Source organism: Salvia splendens, chromosome 8 (genome assembly GCF_004379255.2).
Source record: "Salvia splendens isolate huo1 chromosome 8, SspV2, whole genome shotgun sequence".
NCBI classification, from domain to species: domain Eukaryota; kingdom Viridiplantae; phylum Streptophyta; class Magnoliopsida; order Lamiales; family Lamiaceae; genus Salvia; species Salvia splendens.
In genome coordinates, this window is record NC_056039.1 from 34,229,518 (window position 1) to 34,249,904 (window position 20,387).

Here is a 20,387-nt window from a genome sequence, read left to right on the forward strand (position 1 = left end):
GAAAAATTCAAAATTAATAAAAAAAATATTTTCTCATTTCCTAATAAAATATATCCATTTTTTTCACACTTTTAATTTATTTTTTTTCATTATTTTTACCCCAAAATTCATACTTTCATCTATAAATACTCTCATTTCAAACACAAAAAATGACACTATACTAAACAACTCTCTAAATCTCAATTTTTATGAGTTTAATTATGTAATTTTTAATTTTAGGAGTTTAATTATGTAATTTTTAATTTTTAGGATTTTAATTATGTAATTTTTAATTTTTAGGATTTTAATTATGTAATTTTTAATTTTATTTGTAATTTGTAATATTTATTGTGATTTTTAAATGAATTTTAATATTATGGAAATGTTTTTGTTTAATTGAATTTTATATTAATTGTGCTCGTCCTTGCGGAAGAGCACAGTTGTGAGTATTGTGCTCTTGCCAGAGAGCAGACATGAATAGTACCGCCCGGGCCCACAACCGTGCCGCTGGCAAGAGCACGGTTGTGGATGCTCTAAGCATTTTGAATTTCTTCTAATGCCTTTAATTTTCTTTATCTTTTATATTTTCTATTGCATTTATTCTTTTTTTCTATTTTTTTATAAAAAGAAATTCTTGTTTAAATCATAAGTTTTTATTAATTGTTGATAAATATAATATCTTTCAAAACTAACTAATTAAACCATAACTTTTGTATCTTTCCCAAGTCTCTCATACAATTAAATTCCAACAAAATTTGTTATTTATATCTTTTGGTTGATTTCTACATAAATTTGGCATTTTTCTATATTATGATGGTCGATTTTTAGATGAATATTATGTATGTGGTGATGATTTAACGACAAAGGTTACAAAATTCCCAAATATTTCATCATAATTTCATTTGTATGGGACAATTACAAAAGATACAAAAATTATACTCCCATCTGTCCCACTATAAGTGATCAAATTTTCAATTCGGGTTGTCCCATCGGTTCTCCTTTTTTTTTTTGCAAAAAACAACACATTTATCTCTCTTACTTTATTTTCTACCCCTACTTTGTTTTCTTTTTCTTACTTTATTGTTTTTTTTATCTTTAGTACTTTTTTCTTCTCCTATACTTTATTTACTTATAATTTAAATGGCAATTTCTCCTCTTTTCTTAAATAAATCAAAAAATGATTTCTTAATAAAAACAACACATCCATCAAAAGCTAGAATAAATTAACCATAACATACTATGATTCTACATTTTAAATATAGGAAGTCATCCAAGTACTATTCCATTTATTCCATTGGTGGTTCAATTAGTAACTTTGTTTTGGTTCGTTCCATTATAATTGAGTCGTTTTTTTGCTAAGCATATTCGTTTAATGGACTTTATTTTTGTTCTGTCTTGTGTATTTTTTTTCTCTGCTTTGCTACTATATACTCTCTCCACCCATCCTCTAAACACTCATATTTTAAGATTCATACTGAAAAGAAATAGCCTAACTAAGCTAGGATGGAAGGAGGTAGCATTTTCTAAATATAATGAAGTTTTTTAATGAAAAATGATAAACTTGTGATTGAGAAAACATATTAAAAAATAAAAATAAAAGATCAATCCAATTTTACAACTTCAAAATTCGATATTATTATTAATCATATCTAAAGAAGAAAATCCTGGATTCAACAGTAGATGGTGAGTTGGCCGTGACCCATATGACTCTGAATAGATTGTGCCAAAACTTGCAGCAGAGAAAGATGATACCAAAAGGTATCAACACAAGCGTTGAATGGGAGAAGGAGAGAGAAAAGGGATACAGATTTATGAATTTAATCATATCATGATGAAAATACTAAGAAGATACTGATATTTATAGAGTTATTTAGACCTTAAAATTGTAATTTGTAATTGCATGCTTCATGAGGCCGCAAATTTCTTATTAATAAATTAAAATTGTTCTCAATTCTCAAGCACTCGCATTATCCATAATGTCACGAACCAACCTAGCCAAAAACTTCCTTAAAGAACCACCATCCACGACGGCGCCGGAGCTCTTCTCTCTCATCTCCTCCGCCCTCTCCCTCACTCCCTTCTCCCCCTCCATCAGCCTCTCTATCGCCGCCGCTATCTCCTCCGACCTCACCACAACCCCACTTTCCTCCCTATAATCCACCTTAACCTCCACCGCAACTCCCACCTCCGCAACCATCTGAAACGCATTAATCTGTTGCTCCGCATAGAGCGGCCACGCCGCCATCGGAACTCCGCACCACATGCTCTCCAGAATCGAGTTCCATCCACAGTGCGACACAAACCCTCCCACCGCAGGATGCGCCAGCACGGCCGCCTGCGGAGCCCACCCGACTATCACCTTCCCTACACCTTTAGTCCTCTCCAAGAACCCCTCCGGCAGAATTGATTCCACCGGAGTGGAGAAATAGCGCTGTTTCCCGCGCCGGAGAGACCACAGGAATCTCCCGCCGGTCGACTCCAGCGCCGCGGCCTGCTCTTTGATCTGCGCCTCAGTGAAACTCCCCAGGCTCCCGAAGCAGAGGAACACTACTGATTTTCGCGGTTGCTGATCCAGAAATTCAATCACGTCGGAAAATTAGAACTCTATTTCACTCAAATTTTATTATAAAACCAATATATAAAAGTAGGTCTCACTTTCCACTAACTTTTCTACCCACTTTACTACATGAAGCCAAATAATCTCTTAAAACTCGTGCCGATCAAATATGAGACATTTAATCATGGACAGATGGAGTATATGTAACAACCCAAAACTTTGAAAGGATTTTATGACATTAAATAAAAGCACGTTGCAGCTCATGCTGGATATTTAAGAGCTGGAAGAATTGTTACACATCAGGAAGCTGATTGCAGATGGCAAGGCGGGAGGCCATTTGTCGTACGTCGATGGCTTGATCTATTGGGATCGACGTCTCTATGTGGGCGAGCACTCGGCCGTGAAGAAGCCTTTACTTTAGGAACATCACTCGACTCCATTGGCTGGCCACCCGGGTGTGGAACGGACATTTCGTCGGATGGCGGCTCAATTTTATTGGAAGAATATGAGGCGAGATGTGCAAAAATTTGTTGAAGCTTGTATGGAGTGCCAGACGACAAAATACTCGACGCAAAAACCTGCCGGGTTGTTGCAGCCTTTGCCTATTTCTTCTCAGGTTTGGGAGGATGTCTCTATGGACTTTGTGACGAGTCTCCCACAGTCTAGAGGTTTCACGACAATTATGGTGGTCGTCGATCGATTGTCCAAGTACGCGCACTTTGCGCCATTACCGCCATCCTTTAATGCTCTGCGGGTGGCGAATCTTTTTATTGAGTCTGTGGTAAAGCATCATGGTTTTCCAAAGACCTTGGTGTTTGACCGAGATTCGGTCTTCTTGAATGATGTTTGGGAGGAGATGCTACGTTTAAGCGGCACTAAGCTGCACTTCACAACCGTGTACCACCCACAATCGGATGGGCAGACGGAGGTGAGGAACCGTGGGTTGGAGCAGTATTTACGAGCGTTTGTTGCAGATAAACCCAACAAATGGGTGAATTTTTTACCATGGGCTGAATTATCTTTAAATTGTTTCTTTAATGAGAGTTTGGGGACTTCTCCCTTGAAGGCCTTACATGGGCGTGACCCCCCTCCGCTCGTCGCAGTTGAGCCATCACGTTTCACGCCTCCGGATGTGGCGACTTTGATCAGACAAAGGGGAGAATTAATTGTGGCGTTGCGGACAAATTTGGAGAGGGCGCAACAGCGAATGCGAGCTTCCGCGGATAAACATCGTCGTCATGTCGAGTTTCAGGTGGGGGATATGGTTTTGCTAAAGTTGCAGCAGTACCGGCAATACTCTGTCGCCAAGCCGCTGTCCTCAAAACTGGTGCGCAGGTTTTTTGGTTCTTTTGAAGTGTTGGAACGTATCGGTCAGGTGGCTTATCGCCTTCGTTTGCCGGAAGGTAGTCGGGTGCATAATGTCTTTCATGTTAGTTTGCTTCGATCATTTGTGCAGGAGGTGTCGCCTGAGGGTTTGGAGTTACCTCCGCTGTTCGCGCGGGGTCGCCCGGTGTCAAGACCGTTGAAGTGGGTCACCAACCGTACGGTGTGGCGGGATGGAGCGCCAGTTGAAGAAGCTTTGATTCAGTGGGAAGATGATGGAGGTGAGAGCCCCACGTGGGAGCCAGTGACGCTGGTGCGCTGGCGTTTCCCCGATCTGATCCTTGTGGACAAGGATGTTTCTATCCCGGGGGGAGTTGATACAGGTACGTCGGCAGCTCAGGCTGGACAGCAGCCTTCTCCACTCGTGGACGAAGAACCGGAGGGAATAATGGTGCCGGAGTTGAATTGTGAGACAGTGGAACGAGGTAGAGCATCACCAAGGGAGACGAACAAGCGTGAGAGGCCAAGAAGGAAGGCGGGGCCACCGGCCAGATTTGGTGACTTCGTCCCCAAATAAGGCGGCACGTAGAATAGATGATTTAATTGTATTTTTGGGATTTATTGTTTTGTTTCTTATTATTATTTTGAACAATTGGGTCGAGCAATTTATAAGCTCCGTTCCGGGTTTTCTTAGTTGGTTCTTTCCCGGGCCGTAAGTCGAACCAACCTAGGGTCCTTAGAATTATAAATAGGCGCTGAAATCATGAATAAGATTATCGAAGATTTCGCCTACTTTTGTTCTTTTTCGTTCTCTTTGCAAACCCTAGCGGTCGACGGGATTTCACCTCACGGGACTTCTACAATCTAGCGTCCAATCTCACGTTGAGAGGATTACTCTTAACAGATCTACTGAAGAGTATATTTATGATTAGGATTTCCGTATCAAATAAAATCTTAAGGAAATAGATATAATATTTGCAAGTGGGAACATATGCATTTACTGCATCTAAATTTTCCATATCTATCATCTACTCCCTCCGTCCACTCTATGTAGTAGAGGAGTTTCATTTTGAGCACTTATTTTAAAAAAATGATAATAAATAGTTAAAGTGTAGAGAGAGTAAAATAAAAGAGAGAACAATATAGATATGAATCTTCTCTATATTATTCTATCTCTTACGTTATATTTTCTATATTTTAACTATTTATTATTATTTTTCTAAAACGGATGCTGAAAATGAAACGTCTCTACTGCAGAGGGACGGAGGGAGTATTTTATTAGAGGTGCCCACTGTTCCGGAACCGGCAGTTACGGTCGGAATCGTCGGTTCCGATTTTAGAAATTGCCGAACCGGAACCAAACCGCGAGGGTGTTTCGCGTTTACGGTTCCGATTATAAAACCGCCGGTTTTGGTTTCGGTTCGAACCGGCGGTTTGCGAGCGATTTTTTTACTGTTTTTCACAGTTCTGAACTGCTGGTTTTTGCGGTTCCGGTTTGGTTTCACGGTTTTTCCGGCTGTTTTTCACTGTTCTGGCACGATTTCGATTCGAAGATTTTTGAACCTGAACCGAACCACGGTTCAAAAATCGACGATTTCGGTTCAGGTAAATTCTCAAGGTTTCGGTTCAGAACCGTAACCGGCTGCTACAGTTTTGGTTTTAACCACCGATTCGGTAAACCTTGGGCAGGTCTATATCTTATACAGTATTTGCATTCAATAACGAATCCAATTTCAGAGATTTATAGGAAGAATGCAACATAATATATTTTAGCCTATATCCACACTAAATAGAAACAAAATTCTTTCTTCCTCTCGATCACCTTCACATACTCCTACAAAGTTACCTTGAAACTTAGTATTCACAAACAAAATTAGCCTTGTTGTGGGCACTTGAAAGGTATGGAATTCATGTCCTCTCTTTTTTTATCACATCAAAGCATGCATAGCATTCACTTTAAGATTTAGAATCTGCCCAAAACCCTCAAGCAAAACTTAGTCTATCAAGTGTTCCAAAAATGTGAATATGCAAAGTGCATCAAACTCATAATAATTGAAAGTAAGGAAGCTTATCTCGTTGGCATGATGTTTTTGTCGTCGACGATGGCAGCCCCACACCCCGATTCGTCACTGATTTCATCACCTTCACAAATCTACAAGTTTGAAACACCTAAATTTTTAAATCAAAGAATTAGGGAGGGATACGCCGTCAATAATTAGTGATGGCCTAATCTGTGACTAATATGGGCTTATGGCCACAACCACCAATAAGTTTTCTGACGGCATATTCATCAGTATTGATGTTTGTAATTTTAATGACGTGCAAATCTGCCACTAAACTTTTTATTGACAAGCTTTTTAATTACAACTTGTATCCGACTGTATTATGTCACTAACACTGTTTAGTGTCAGAAATTTGATGATTAGTGACTGATTATTCTGGGAAGTTTTTGTAGTGAGTCTTATAGCCACGTCGCTCGTTGACCCGGCCCTATCGCTCGACGCTTTGCTCATGATGATTCATACAAAAATAAAAAAAATTTACTCCAACTTCTAATAGAGACGAAAGGAATGGAGTATCTTGCACAACACTTTTATTTTCGAATACATGCAACGTAAGTGACTCCAACACATAAAAAGCACAACAAAATTAAAGAAACTAACTAACCCACATTTCTTATCACATCCTCAATAAACATAGCCTGAGCTTTATAAGAAGATCCACCAATCTCCAAAGCTGCCCTTCCCTTCCTCCCCATCTCCTCCACCTTCACCCTCACCCCACCCCCCTCGGCCGTCATCAATCTTCGTATCGCCCCCTCGATCTCCCCTGCCCCGACGATCTCCACCTCATCCTCCTCCCCCCTAAAATCCGTCTTATAATCCAACCTAATCATCTCCGCCATCCCCAACTCCTTCACCAGATAAAACGCATTCAGCTGTTGCTCTGCATAGAGCGGGAAAGTAGCCATCGGCACCCCAAACCACACGCTCTCCAAAGTCGAGTTCCATCCACAGTGCGACACAAATCCCCCAACCGCCCTATGAGACAACACCCCGACCTGCCCCACCCACCCGATCACTCTCCCGACCCCCTTAGTCCTCTCCAAGAACCCCTCAGGCAACACCTCACCAAAATCTTCATACTCCACCACCATCTTCTTCCCCTCCACCGACATCGGCTTCCTCAACGACCATAAAAACCGACATCCGCTATTTTCAAGAGCTAGAGCGATCTCTTTCACTTGCTCTCCGCTGAAACTCCCATTAGTGCCAAAGCACAAAAAGACCACCGACTTTTCCGGCTGATCGTCGAGCCATCTCTTCACATCATCCTCCTTCGACACGCCGGTCAAGTCCAAAATCGGCCCCACCGGATAAATTCTAGGGTTTTTTCCCGCCATCGAATCGATCGCATAAGATTCAAATTCGTGGAACGTATTCACCACAACTCCGTCCATCTCCGGAATTCTCCTAAGAAGGTTCAGAAAGTGGTCGGCGATCGGGCCGCCGGCGACGAACGCCGCCGGCAGGACCTTCGCCGGAACAGGGAGAGAAAAGCACGGCACGGGAAGCTCTTCGTCGGAGTTTATAAACTCCGACAGCTCCTTTTTCTCGTTGAACTTCAACGAGAGCACGTATTGAAACAGACCTAACGTGGAGGCGCCGGAGGTGAAGAAACAGTAGGCCGGAAAGCAGAACTCCAGAGCAACGTCGACGAATTTGAGGCAGAACATGTCGACCACGATCCCGGCGATCCGGTGGTCGCGGCGGCGTTGGTCGATTGCGTCTCTGACGTTTGTGATCTGGCTGTCGATGAGATAAAAAATGGAGGCTTTGGAGTGCGGGGGAAGGGCGGGGAGGGCGGAGAAGGTGAGGCGCGGGGAGGCGGAGAAGTTGGTGGTGTAGGCGTCGACGGCGGTGTCGTTGGGGAGCTGCATGGTGAGGACGGTGACGGAGAGGCGGGGGTCGCGGTCGAGGAGGAGCTTGGTGGCTTCCACGGTGGCGATGAGGTGGCTCAGCCCCGGAGACGGGATGAATATTAGCTCGAATTTGTCCATTTTCCGGCGGTGGTTGGTTTTGATTAGCTGCGGCTTTTTGTTTTGATAAGGTAGGATGAGGAAGGAGATATTTTATAGAGATATTTCTATAATTACGTTTAAATTAAATACTATTCCATTTCTTTTGTTTTTTTGTATGATAATGATAGCATTATATAATAAAAACTGGTTATTTACGTTAATGCACTGAAGGGGGCCAGACAAGATCATTATTGGAGCATTTAGATTTTTGATCAAAATTCTACTTAATCTGAACTAATCCAGAAATTGGAATCGATCCAACTATAACTCAAATTGGAAAATCTTAACGTGAATAAAATTGTTAGTATTTCGATTTGATTATAGCATTCAATTATTTTGATGACTGAATTTCTCTTTCAATGTCTTAATAGAGAAGATATATGGTACTCTAAACATATGTACAAAAAAAGGATAACTACCAACTTAGAACTATATTAAATTGTTTATTTCTCATGAATCATGTATGCTTCTAATTTTCACTCAACCATTTCTCTAAAGTGGTAGGTTGGTCGCAAAATGATGACTAGGTAAATACATAGAAAACCAACATAAGAAAAAGTAGCATTTTCTATAATTAAAAAAGGAACTCCATATAAAGAGGAAAGACAAAAAAAATTGAAAACCTAACGTATGTAATCAAAAGAAGCTTCTAAAGTATATTACATAGTCTGCACAATCTCAACCAATTATACCAATTAAATTACGTTAAACATGATCTCAGACGAAATCGTTTATTTATTAAAACCCTAATTAATCTTATACATTTGAGACAATCTGACGGTTCAAAATGCATTGATGGAGTACGTACTAAACAAGCCCAACAGCAGCAAAGCCCATCAGCCTAAAGCCCAAGAAAGAGTATCAGTTCGGCATGACTAAAGAGTTCAGTTCGGCACAACCAAAGAGTTCGGCCCCAGCCTACAGCTCGGTAAAAGCCAACCAATCAAACTCTGCTCTCAGGTCGGCATCAAGCTCTACTCTCAGATCGGCAAAAGCTGCTCGGCAATAATTCAGCAGTTCGGTCTCAGTATTCGACCGAACTGGGAGATAGTGGGCTCATGCAGGATTTCCACCTCCACTACACCCACGATCTATTTAGTGGTGTCAAGCAGTCATTAACTCATGCAGGATAGTGGACCCATGCAAGATCGCCACGATCTCCACGACATCCACTACCTAGTAAATGGCTGCATGCCACGATCTAGGTCAATGTATAAATAGAACCTAGATCAGATAGATAGGGGAGGTTCTAAGACTCTCTCGCTTTCTAGAGATCAAATACAAAATAGCAAGTCTGTATTGTAAGCTGTAAGAAAACAGATCAAGCAATACAACTCTGCCCTCATTTCTTCCCGTGGACGTAGATTTACCTCAGTAAATCGAACCACGTAAAATCTCTGTGTCGTGATCTGCATCTTCCTGCATTCATCACCATCAAAAATTCGCCGATTCATCACTGGCGCCGTCTGTGGGAAACAGAGAACCAAATTTGTGATAAAGCGAATTTTTGACCCTTTTTCCACCCCAAAAAAATGCATACCAGATCACATACCACCCGTAATACCGTTCGTGATCACCGTGAGGAAGCTAGTCCAGCTCGCAGGTCTGAAAAACGGCCTCGGGAGACTTCTACCTCCGGTTCTCACGAAGGAGGAACAAGCCACTCCAGGAGTCATCGCACCGAGTCTTCCCAGCAGCCCGATTTAAATGAAGCTGTCAAGCTGTTCTTGGCCGAGAAGCAGGAGGAGTTCTTAACCTTCCTGCAGAAGAGCCAACAGCCGGAGAAGACAACGGCGGATTCTCCCTCCTCATCCAGACATGAAAGTCACTACCGCAGTAGTGACGTGTCTTCCAGGAGAAAGAATCCTCAACCCCGACATGTTCCTGTTCCTCCTCGGTACCGGAACCACAGGAGAACTCCATCTCCTCCGTACCGAAGAGATGTCGGGTTCGCCATGTACGGAGCATTAAAGACTCCGTTCTCGGACGATATCACCCGAACTCCTTTGCCGCGGAACTACCGGACACCGTCAATGACTTATGACGGGCTAGTGGATCCTCATGACTTCTTGGGACGCTATCAGTATAATATGGCGAACCAGGGTCTCAATGAGGTCCATATGTGCAAGCTGTTCCCCGAGCTGCTCATCGGGAACGCCAGAAGGTGGTTCGACAGCCTTCCTCAAGGCAGCATTAGATCCTACCGAGATCTAATGGATGCTTTCCACAGGAGGTTCTTTCAGAAAGCGGAAGCCCGAATTACTTCGGCTCAGCTGCTTTCTATACGTCAAGGTCGCGACGAAAAGATCAGCGACTTCCTGACGAGATTCCACAAGGAATGCCTACAAGTAGATGATCTCAACGATCTACTTGTCATTTCGGCATTCCAAAATGGAATCCTGCCCGGAGCTCTCTACAGAAAGCTCGTGGAGTGCGGTCCGCAAACAGCTCAAGAAATGTGGGACATTGCGGACCAGTTTTCCCGTGCGGATGAGGCAGACCGTCGAAAACGGTCTTTAGACAGCTCATCCCGAGAAGAGAAAAAGAAGCCCGATCAAAGCGGCCAGGTGCTTCCTCGCCGAACTCCTTTTGAGAGAATTCAAAGGGCACCGGTACAAGGCAGATTGGGGCCACGTCTCAATCCTGAGAAGCCGCCCGCTCAGTTCGTACCCTTAAACAAGTCAAGAGCGGAAATTTTCGAACTACATTCCGATATGTTCGAAAAACCAAGGCGGATGACGAAATCGGCCGCGCGCCGACCTCAGGATCAATATTGCTCCTTCCATCAAGCCCACGGACACGATACCGAGGAGTGCCGAGATTTGGCTACAGGTATTGATGTTCTTGTGAAAACAGGAACGTTAAAAAAATACCAAAGCAAGCAGCCGAAAAAGAACAAAAGACAGAGAGGTGCGAACTGCAATCCTCAGGATCCGAAAAGGCATGAGGATCCCGAAGACGACGACGAGCCGCAATATGATGGAGTAATCCTGACTATTGATGCTCTCCCTGCCGGGAAGACTAAGTCGTCCCTAAAAGCAGAACGCAGAGGTTCCAATCAAGAGGAGCCAACACATAAAAGGCTGAAGAAAGACGAAGTGATTACATTTTCAGATGCCGATCCCGTCCCAGCCATCTCTCCTCACCAAGACGCTATTGTCATTCAAGCCGGAGTGGCAAACAAACTGATCCACAGAGTATTTGTGGATACAGGAGCGTCAGTCAGCATTCTTTTTAAAGAATGTTTCGATAAAATGGAAGTGGATCCAGCTCGGCTCAGTCCGGCTCCGCTTCCTCTGAAAAGTTTCGCCCAGGAGGACACCCGCCCTGAAGGTATTATCAGCCTTCCAATCACGGTGGGAAAAGCGCCTACAAGCTCCAATACGATGATCGAGTTCTTTGTGGTGAAAGCTCGGTCCCCGTACAACATCATCCTGGGGAGAGACTGGCTCAACACAGTTCGGGCCGTTTGCTCTACTTATCACCTCACCATCAAGATCCCCACTAAAGGTGGGATAGCGGTCATCCGAGGTGATCAAAAGAGAGCAAAAGAATGTCTGCAGATTGCGCTTAAAAGTGCCGAACAATCAGTTCGACACCATCAAGCATAGCAATCACAGCAACCGGAGTCAGAGGCAAGCAAGATGACCGAAGTCACTTCAGAGCCGAACTCAATGACCGTTCAGTTATACGAAGATGATCCATCCAGAACGGTCAAGATCGGCTTCGCAGGAACGCCTCTACTCCGGGAAAAGACCATTCAGCTCCTCAAGGAGTACAAAGATGTCTTTGCATGGTCTCCGTTGGACATGACCGGAGTGCCCCCCGAGGTAATCACTCATCGGTTAAATATTGATCCTTCAATCCGGCCAGTAAAACAGAAGCAAAGACTCTTTGCGGCAGAAAGAAGCCAAGTCATCCATGACGAAGTCCGCCAATTGCTAAAAGCGGATGTACTATTCGAGGTGAAATATCCTTCTTGGGTGGCCAATCCTGTGATGATCAAGAAAAAAGAAGGAGGATGGCGGATGTGCATAGATTTTACCGATCTAAACAAGCACTGTCCTAAAGATTGCTATCCCCTTCCGAATATAGATAAAAAAGTAGAAGCTTTGATCGGCTTCGAAATTTTCTGTTTTCTTGATTTATACAAAGGATATCACCAAGTGTTGATGGATGAGAGTGACGCTCCGAAAACAGCTTTCATTACCGATTTCGGCATTTTCGCTTATAAAAAGATGCCATTCGGTTTAAAGAATGCTGGAGCCACTTATCAAAGGATGGTAGACAAGCTTTTTCGGCACCTAATCGGAAAACAGGTTGAAGTGTATGTCGACGACATAGTTGTCAAAAGCAAAAGCACTTCGGAGTACGAGCACAACCTCAAGTCCACTCTCAACGTGCTCAAGAAAGCCAACCTCAAACTTAATCCCCAAAAGTGTACCTTTTTGGTAGATTCGGGAAAGTTTCTGGGTTGTTGGGTTTCAAAGGACGGACTCAAGGCAAACCCCTCAAAAGTTCAAGTCGTTCAGAACATGGCAATGCCGAAGTCCATACATGACGTGCAAAGGCTAACTGGATGTCTAGCCGCACTGAATCGATTCCTTTCCCAAGCAGCCGAAAAGCAACTGCCGTTCTTCAAGGTGTTGAAAAAGGCACCTAAGTTCGAGTGGGGAGCCGAGCAGAAAAAGGCCTTTGACGAGCTCAAAAGTTATCTAGCCGAGCTTCCTATTCTCTCTGCTCCAACCGAAGCCGAAGTAATTTTCTTATACTTAGCGGCATCCGATCAAACCATTAGCGCGGTGCTTGTACGAGAAGAAGGCCTAAAGCAGTTTCCCATCTACTTTACAAGCCGAGCATTAAGAGGTCCAGAAACAAGGTATCAACCTCTGGAGAAAATTGCTCTGGCGTTAGTAAATGCAGCAAGGAGACTGCGGCCATACTTCTATGCTCACAAGGTATGCGTCTTAACCGATCTGCCTCTTCGGCAAGTTTTGACCAAGCCAGAAGCATCAGGCAGAATCGCCAAATGGGCCATAGAGCTGGGAGAACACTCAGTCGAGTATCTACCTCGGAAAGCCATCAAGGGACAAGCCTTGGCAGATTTTCTTACAGAAGCAAAGTTCGATCAAGCAATTCCTGTTATTGCCGAACAGAAGAATTCTGCCAATGCCGAACTAGCACAGCCCTTGGAATCCGAAGTAGAGCCGCCGGACTGCTGGAGCGGATTCGTAGATGGAGCTTCAAACAAGATGGGAAGTGGAGCTGGTATTTTACTTGTCGCTCCCGACGGACACGAGGTAACCTACTCACTTCGGTTCCTATTCCCCACTACTAATAATGAAGCCGAGTACGAAGCCCTCCTGGCCGGACTCCAGTTAGCGCAAAGTCTGCTCATCAAATCTCTCAAAGTCCATTGTGATTCACAAGTCATAGTAAATCACATGTTGGGTACAAGTGAAGCTCGTGACGAGAGAATGAAGAAGTATTTGGACAAAGCGCAAAGCATCAGCCGAAGTTTCTCCTATTTTCGGATAATCCGCATTCCCAGAGCGGAAAATAGCCGAGCAGATACCTTAAGTAAGTTGGCCTCAGATCCGAGCTCAAAGGCGGAAGAATTAATGCATCGAAGCATTGATGAAGCTGAGGTACATTCAGTATCCAGCTCGCCGAACTGGATGACGCCGATCTTGCAGTATCTGGATCAAGGACAATTGCCCGAGGATAAGAGAGAAGCTCGGAAGATCACGTGTCAAGCACTTCGGTACGAACTTCATGAAGGAGTCCTCTTTAGAAAGTCTTACCTCCAGCCGTTATTGCGGTGCGTAGGACCAGAAGAGACGGACTACATTCTCAGAGAAGTTCATGAAGGATCGTGCGGCAGCCACATCGGAGCTAGAGCTTTAGCTAAAAAAGTTCTAAGATGGGGATATTATTGGCCAACCTTGGTACAAGAAGCAGTGCAGCTCGTCAAGACCTGCCCGAAGTGCCAAATCCATGCAAATATCCCAAGGATGCCGCAGACCGATCTATCCACTATGCAGAGCCCTTGGCCTTTCATGCAATGGGGCATAGACATAGTGGGACCACTTCCTCAAGCTCCTCGGCAAATGAAATTCCTAATCGTTGCCGTGGACTACTTTACGAAGTGGGTGGAAGCTGAACCATTAGCTACGATAACGAGCTCGAAGGCATTGGATTTCGTCTGGAAGAACATAGTGTGCCGATTTGGCATACCCCACATCCTCATCTCGGATAACGGGACTCAGTTCACCGACAAGACGTTCAAGAATTGGTGCCAAGAGCTGAATATTCAACAGCGATTCACTTCAGTCTCTCATCCACAAGCAAACGGACAAACGGAGGTAACAAATCGTATCCTGGTGAAAGGGTTAAAAGCTCGGTTAGAACAAGCCAAAGGACAATGGGTAGAAAATCTCCCTCAAGTCCTATGGTCATACCGAACTACACCCACAACCTCCAACGGTGAAACTCCGTACAGTCTTGTGTACGGCACTGAAGCCGTGATTCCGGTGGAGATCGGCATACCCAGTCCCCGAACTCTAAACTTCTCAGCAGAAATGAATGACGACGGACTGAGAGCCGAGCTAGATCTTGCCGAAGAAAGAAGAGAATTGGCATGCATAAAAGCAGCCAAGTACAAGGAGCAAGTAGCCCGGTATTACAACCAAAGGGTGAAGAAGCTGCAATTTCAAGTGGGAGATCTCGTCTTGAGAAACAACGAAGTAAGCCGAGCAGAAAAGCTGGGCAAGCTCGAACCCACATGGGAAGGTCCGTATCGGGTGTCAGAAGTCCTCGGCAAAGGGTCTTACAAATTGGCTCACATGTCAGGAGAACAGGTACCCCGAACATGGCACATTTCCAACCTCAAAAAGTTCCATTTGTAAGAGACAGTCCGGTCAGTCAGTCTTGAGTCCTGTTCAGTCAATGTGCTTTATTTGGTTTACTTGGTCTTTATTTGTCTCTGTGCGTTTTGTCTGTGTGTTTTGTCTGTCTCTGTGCGTGTCGTCTCTTACAAATGTTACTGAGGTATCTTGTTCTTCGAAGGCTGATCCCCTTCTTAGAACATATGCAAGCCCACGATTGTGAGTCAAAGCTTCTACAGAAGATACAAGACCACAATTCAGCTTAAACAAGCAGTTCGTCTGAAACGAGCTGCAACAAGCCAACGATTGTGAGTCAAAGCTTCTACAGAAGATACAAGACCACAATTCAGCTTAAAAATCAAGCACTTCGTCTGAAACGAACTGCAATAAGCTAACGATTGTGAAGTCCAAGCTTCTAAAGAGGATACAAGACCACAATTCGGCTTAAAAATCAAGCACTTCGTCTGAAACGAACTGCAACAAAAGTCCGATTCTCGCGATAAAACTTGCCTGAATTAGGACAAGGGAAAGTCCGATCCACGCGATAAAACTCGCCGAATTAGGACAAGGGAAAGTCCGATCCCCAAATTAGGACAACGGAAAGTCCGATCCGAGCGATAAAACTCGCCAAATTAGGACCAAAGACGAGTCCGGTCAAAGATGTTTATTTCATCAGCCCAAAGACGAGTCCGGTCAAAGATGTTTATTTCATCAGACCAAAGCCAAGTCCGGTCAAAGAAGAGTTCACTTCATCAGACCGAGGACAAACATCAACTTACCCCGTACCTTTATCCAGAATGTCGAAGTGATTCACTTCACTTTTCGGGGGGGGTAGTGATGGAGTACGTACTAAACAAGCCCAACAGCAGCAAAGCCCATCAGCCTAAAGCCCAAGAAAGAGTATCAGTTCGGCATGACTAAAGAGTTCAGTTCGGCACAACCAAAGAGTTCGGCCCCAGCCTACAGCTCGGTAAAAGCCAACCAATCAAACTCTGCTCTCAGGTCGGCATCAAGCTCTACTCTCAGATCGGCAAAAGCTGCTCGGCAATAATTCAGCAGTTCGGTCTCAGTATTCGACCGAACTGGGAGATAGTGGACTCATGCAGGATTTCCACCTCCACTACACCCACGATCTATTTAGTGGTGTCAAGCAGTCATTAACTCATGCAGGATAGTGGACCCATGCAAGATCGCCACGATCTCCACGACATCCACTACCTAGTAAATGGCTGCATGCCACGATCTAGGTCAATGTATAAATAGAACCTAGATCAGATAGATAGGGGAGGTTCTAAGACTCTCTCGCTTTCTAGAGATCAAATACAAAATAGCAAGTCTGTATTGTAAGCTGTAAGAAAACAGATCAAGCAATACAACTCTGCCCTCATTTCTTCCCGTGGACGTAGATTTACCTCAGTAAATCGAACCACGTAAAATCTCTGTGTCGTGATCTGCATCTTCCTGCATTCATCATGCATCATACATACTTGAAAAATATAGCCAAACATCGACAGAAAATGAAATAATACCCTGTACTATATATGAAATTAATAATCGATAGCCACAGGCCCAAAATTGTCACATTTTGGTGACCAAAAAGTTAATTGAAACCCAAATTTCTTTACTTTTTGACTTATATAAACGCTTTGGCTAGAGTGAAAACTTATATTGTGATCAATTATTTCTCTCCAAATCAAACTAAAGTGTAAAAGAAAAATGGGTGAAGAGGGAAAGGCGAGCCTAGTGTTCATCCCATTCCCCGTGGTGAGCCACCTGGTCGCGGCGGTGAAGACGGGCGAGCTCCTCGCCTCCCGCGACAGCCGCCTCTCCATCACGGTCCTCGTCATGAGCATGCCGACCGACACCAAGATCAGCTCCTACATCACGAATCCGCAGATCAACTTCGTGCGCCTCGAACAAGTCCATGAATCCAGCGCAGGAGAGGAAGCCATGAAGCCTCCGAAAAGCATGATGCATTTCGCCGGCCGCCATAAGGCCTCAGTCCACGGTGTCGTGTCGCAGATGATGAAATTCCGTAGAGTTGCCGCGATTTTCGTCGACATTATGTGCGTCGACATGATCGATGTGGCGAAGGAGCTCGGCATCTCGAGCTACGTCTTCTTCGCTAGTGGTGCTGCGATTCTCGGGCTCATGTTCGATCTGCAGAGCCTTGGGGATTTGGCGGAGTTTGATGGGTCAGATGAGGTGATTTCGATCTCATCGTATGTCAACCCTGTTCCGGCTAGGGTTTGGCCGGATCCGGTGTTTGACCAGGAGAGCGGCTTCCTCGAGCTGTCGAGGAAGGCGCGGGAAGCCGATGGGATCGCGATCAACACTTTTCTCGAGCTGGAGCCTCGTGCGATTAGCTCCAACTCTGGTGATGAGCGGATCCCGAGGTTTTTCCCTATCGGGCCAATCATCGGGGGTGAGGGAGAGGAGAGTGATGAGAGTAGGCGGAAGCGCGACGAAATCGTAAGGTGGCTAGACGACCAACCTGATTCGTCGGTCGTCTTTCTCTGCTTCGGAAGCTTTGGTGCTTTCGAGGCAGAGCAGGTGGTGGAGATCGCGGAAGCATTGGAGCAGAGTGGGAAACGGTTTTTATGGTCGCTGAGGAAGCCGGCTCCCGAAAAGGGGATTGTTTTCCCGGGGGAGTACGAGAATCCCGGAGAAGTGCTGCCGGAAGGGTTCCTTGACCGCACGGCGGGGGTGGGTAAGGTGATCGGGTGGGCCCCTCAGATAGCGGTGTTGTCTCACCCTTCAGTGGGAGGATTTGTGTCCCACTGTGGGTGGAACTCGACTCTAGAAAGTGTCTGTTGCGGGGTTTCCATGGCTGCATGGCCATTGGGGGCCGAGCAGCAGGCCAATGCATTCTTATTGGTCAAGGACATTGGAATTGCTGTCGAGATTAAAATGGATTATCGGAAGAATAGTGGTGAGATAGTGGCAAAAGACATTATCGGGAAGGCAATCGAGCAGCTGATGGACCCCACAAATGAGATTCGAGCTAGGGTTAAAGAGTTGGAGGAGAAGAGCACAATGGCGCTCATGGAAGGAGGATCATCGTATAATTATTTAGATTGTCTAATTCAAGATTTCTTCCAAAGTTGTTGAATGTTGCTGCGATCAGCAATTGTAACCATGGATATTATATATCGTCAATAATACAAATGATTTAAATTTACTTAAACGACACTCTTAAGAAGTGGACGACAAATTCAACCATTAGATATTGACAAAGCTTAATTATTTCTTCATGCATTATTTATTATTTTTCTCGAAAGTCCAAATCTTATCAACTACTACAATTCATCGACTTTTTATCACGCATTAATTTACCCCTCCCTCTACGCACGGCTGAAATTGTTTCCATACCCTATTTCCTAGTACTGTAGATAAAAGTAGAATTGGCATAGGCAATTATTGTAGAGGAAAGTTGAAAAAAATTGTAGAGGAAAAAATCAAAATCGAATCAAACATATGACGACGAAACTAATGCTATAAAATATGAGTAAATTGTAACATAAAAATAAAGTTTGAATCACATATAAAAGTGAAATTCCGAAATTGGTATTCTTCTAACTTCCTCAAAAACAATTTCAACTCTAATTATAAATTAAGTGTGCATAATATGAAATGCCAAAGACGCATAGAAATAAATATTAGACAAACTCGTGAATTAAGCCCATTTAGCCAAAAGAGACATACACCCTGCCCCAAGAAGAAGTGCTAAATTTGCCCCTAGTTGAAGTTTTCCATTGTTTTGGAGCCGAGGGCTCATGAAATCCGCGGAGAGAAGATCGACCAATGCCATATATATTAGTATGCCGGCCGATGCTGAATTGAAGACACCTTCAACGATGATGGCTGTCGAGCTCGTCTCGCTGTAAATGTTGGCTATTCCAATACCTATTGCAATACCTACAGGCGTTGTGAGGGAGAAGAAAACCGCCATTATTGCTACGGCACGTACATTGAACTTTGCCTACAAATAACAATTAAGGTTGGATAAATATATAATATATGTTTCTTGATTAAACATGTTGGGAAATACTAATAATTGTGTACCTGACTTATGCATCCACCAAGACCAATGCCTTCAAAAAATTGATGAAAAGTCAGTGCAGCTATCAAAGGCTTTATTGTTGATGGACTTTGGGAAGCGCCTAATGCAATTCCAATAATTACAGAATGTACAACAATCCCCAACTCCAACACCTATTGGAAAACAAAAATATTTATCAGAAGATGATACCTAATTAGCAGATTATGGAAAATGAACTCTAACAATGTAAATTACATACAAATAATAATAATAACACCTAATCGGACTACCGTAATTAATCAATGTAAAAAGAAACTAAAGCACTAGATATTGATATTATACAATGTCAAAACGGCAAAATGATTCCACGGAAAAATAAATGGAACGGAGGGAGTAGTATTTTCGTTATTTTGAATCATGGTAAAATTAAACTAAATAGAAAAAAAAAATAACCTGAGAGATGACACGGTGGCGAAGAAGCTCGGAGTCGTCAGAATCCGAGTCTGACGACACCAGCCCGCCGCGGTGTGCATGACCATGCGTACCATGGTCATGCACAGCAGCCAACATCTCCTGGTCACCGCCTCCGTCGGCCGCCTTCTCATTAGCCCGGCGCCTATAATACGACGTCGCGTACGTATCCACCATGAGCGTCCCGATCGACGCCACCATGGCAATAAACCCGGTGAACGGAAAATCCCCCCACGGGTGCTCGGGGATGCACGGAGACGTCAGGCTCTCGAAGGCGTCGGGCAGCACGTGGATGAACCCGGTGGAGAGGATCACGCCGGCCGCGAACGCCTTCACCACGAAGAAAAGGTTGTTTTTAGGGCTCAGCGCCGGAAACCACTTCGCCGCCACGGGGAGGCACACGCCGGCGGCGCTGGCCACCAGAATCGAGGCCAGAGCCGCTACCTTGTACCGGAGCGCTAGGGCTTTGTCGCGGTATTCGTCCTCCGCCTCGCACGTGCAGTCGGCGAGGACCGCCGCCGGCAGCAATATTATGATAATGATGGCGGCGAGGAGATGAGTCTTCATTGGGGAAAAAATAGAATTGTTTGAGATGTATTGAATTGGGAATTTGATTATCTATATTTATTGAGGTTATTAAAGATTGAATCAAATTTGTTGAGATATATATGAGAATTAGGTTTATGTTAGATTCTAAATTTTGAATAGAATTATGAAAGCTAAAAAGGTGGACATGAATATTAATATTGTATGATAAATATCGAAACCTACGTACATGATTATCATATATATTGCCCTAAACTTCAAAATAATGGAAAGCTTTAACTAGAGTGTGTCGCCTCAATTGAGACGGTTTAACTATGTTGTGATAATTGTCGATAAAATTACTAACTTTTGGTTAATTATAGTTTGTCGCATAGTACTTTATTTTAATTTGAATGATAAGTCATTATATTAACTATATCGATAGAGATCGTTTAGAATTGATCTTAAAATGACACCGGAAATCCAATAGTGTTAATTAGATATATCAAGATTTAAGAGTTC

The 20,387-nt window shown here is 44.0% G+C and overlaps 3 protein-coding genes across 3 annotated transcripts; 1 reads left to right on the top strand and 2 right to left on the bottom strand.

Annotated features, from left to right (window-relative positions):
- Positions 1 to 1,933: 1,933 nt before the first annotated feature.
- On the bottom strand, positions 1,934 to 7,974 carry LOC121746150 (putative UDP-glucose flavonoid 3-O-glucosyltransferase 3). The gene is made up of 2 exons (XM_042140062.1): positions 6,527 to 7,974; positions 1,934 to 2,574 (listed from the first exon to the last, which is right to left on the bottom strand). The coding sequence occupies exons 1-2, from the start codon at positions 7,917 to 7,919 to the stop codon at positions 1,934 to 1,936; spliced, it is 2,034 nt and encodes a 677-aa protein (XP_041995996.1). The 5' UTR covers positions 7,920 to 7,974.
- An 8,539-nt stretch (positions 7,975 to 16,513) lies between these two features.
- On the top strand, positions 16,514 to 18,014 carry LOC121743647 (anthocyanidin 3-O-glucosyltransferase 2-like). Its single transcript, XM_042136975.1, has one exon. It carries the CDS (start codon positions 16,544 to 16,546, stop codon positions 17,936 to 17,938), a length of 1,395 nt encoding a protein of 464 aa, XP_041992909.1. The 5' UTR covers positions 16,514 to 16,543; the 3' UTR covers positions 17,939 to 18,014.
- Positions 18,015 to 18,392: 378 nt separating this feature from the next.
- Positions 18,393 to 19,911, bottom strand: LOC121743771 (zinc transporter 8-like). Its single transcript, XM_042137139.1, has 3 exons — positions 19,323 to 19,911; positions 18,893 to 19,042; positions 18,393 to 18,809 (listed from the first exon to the last, which is right to left on the bottom strand). The coding sequence occupies exons 1-3, from the start codon at positions 19,905 to 19,907 to the stop codon at positions 18,504 to 18,506; spliced, it is 1,041 nt and encodes a 346-aa protein (XP_041993073.1). The 5' UTR covers positions 19,908 to 19,911; the 3' UTR covers positions 18,393 to 18,503.
- Between the last annotated feature and the right edge of the window lie 476 nt (positions 19,912 to 20,387).

What these genes read in the sequence shown, in the direction of transcription:
- LOC121746150 (XM_042140062.1), bottom strand. Translation starts at nt 7,919, where the DNA reads ATGGACAAATTCGAGCTAATATTCATCCCGTCTCCGGGGCTGAGCCAC. An exon ending in GGATGTGATAAGAAATGTGG is followed by an intron (nt 2,575 to 6,526) that starts GTTAGTTAGTTT and finishes TAGAGTTCTAAT; the next exon opens with TTTCCGACGTGATTGAATTT.
- LOC121743647 (XM_042136975.1), top strand. Translation starts at nt 16,544, where the DNA reads ATGGGTGAAGAGGGAAAGGCGAGCCTAGTGTTCATCCCATTCCCCGTG.
- LOC121743771 (XM_042137139.1), bottom strand. Translation starts at nt 19,907, where the DNA reads ATGAAGACTCATCTCCTCGCCGCCATCATTATCATAATATTGCTGCCG. An exon ending in GCCACCGTGTCATCTCTCAG is followed by an intron (nt 19,043 to 19,322) that starts GTTATTTTTTTT and finishes GTTTTCCAATAG; the next exon opens with GTGTTGGAGTTGGGGATTGT. An exon ending in TTGGTGGATGCATAAGTCAG is followed by an intron (nt 18,810 to 18,892) that starts GTACACAATTAT and finishes TGTTATTTGTAG; the next exon opens with GCAAAGTTCAATGTACGTGC.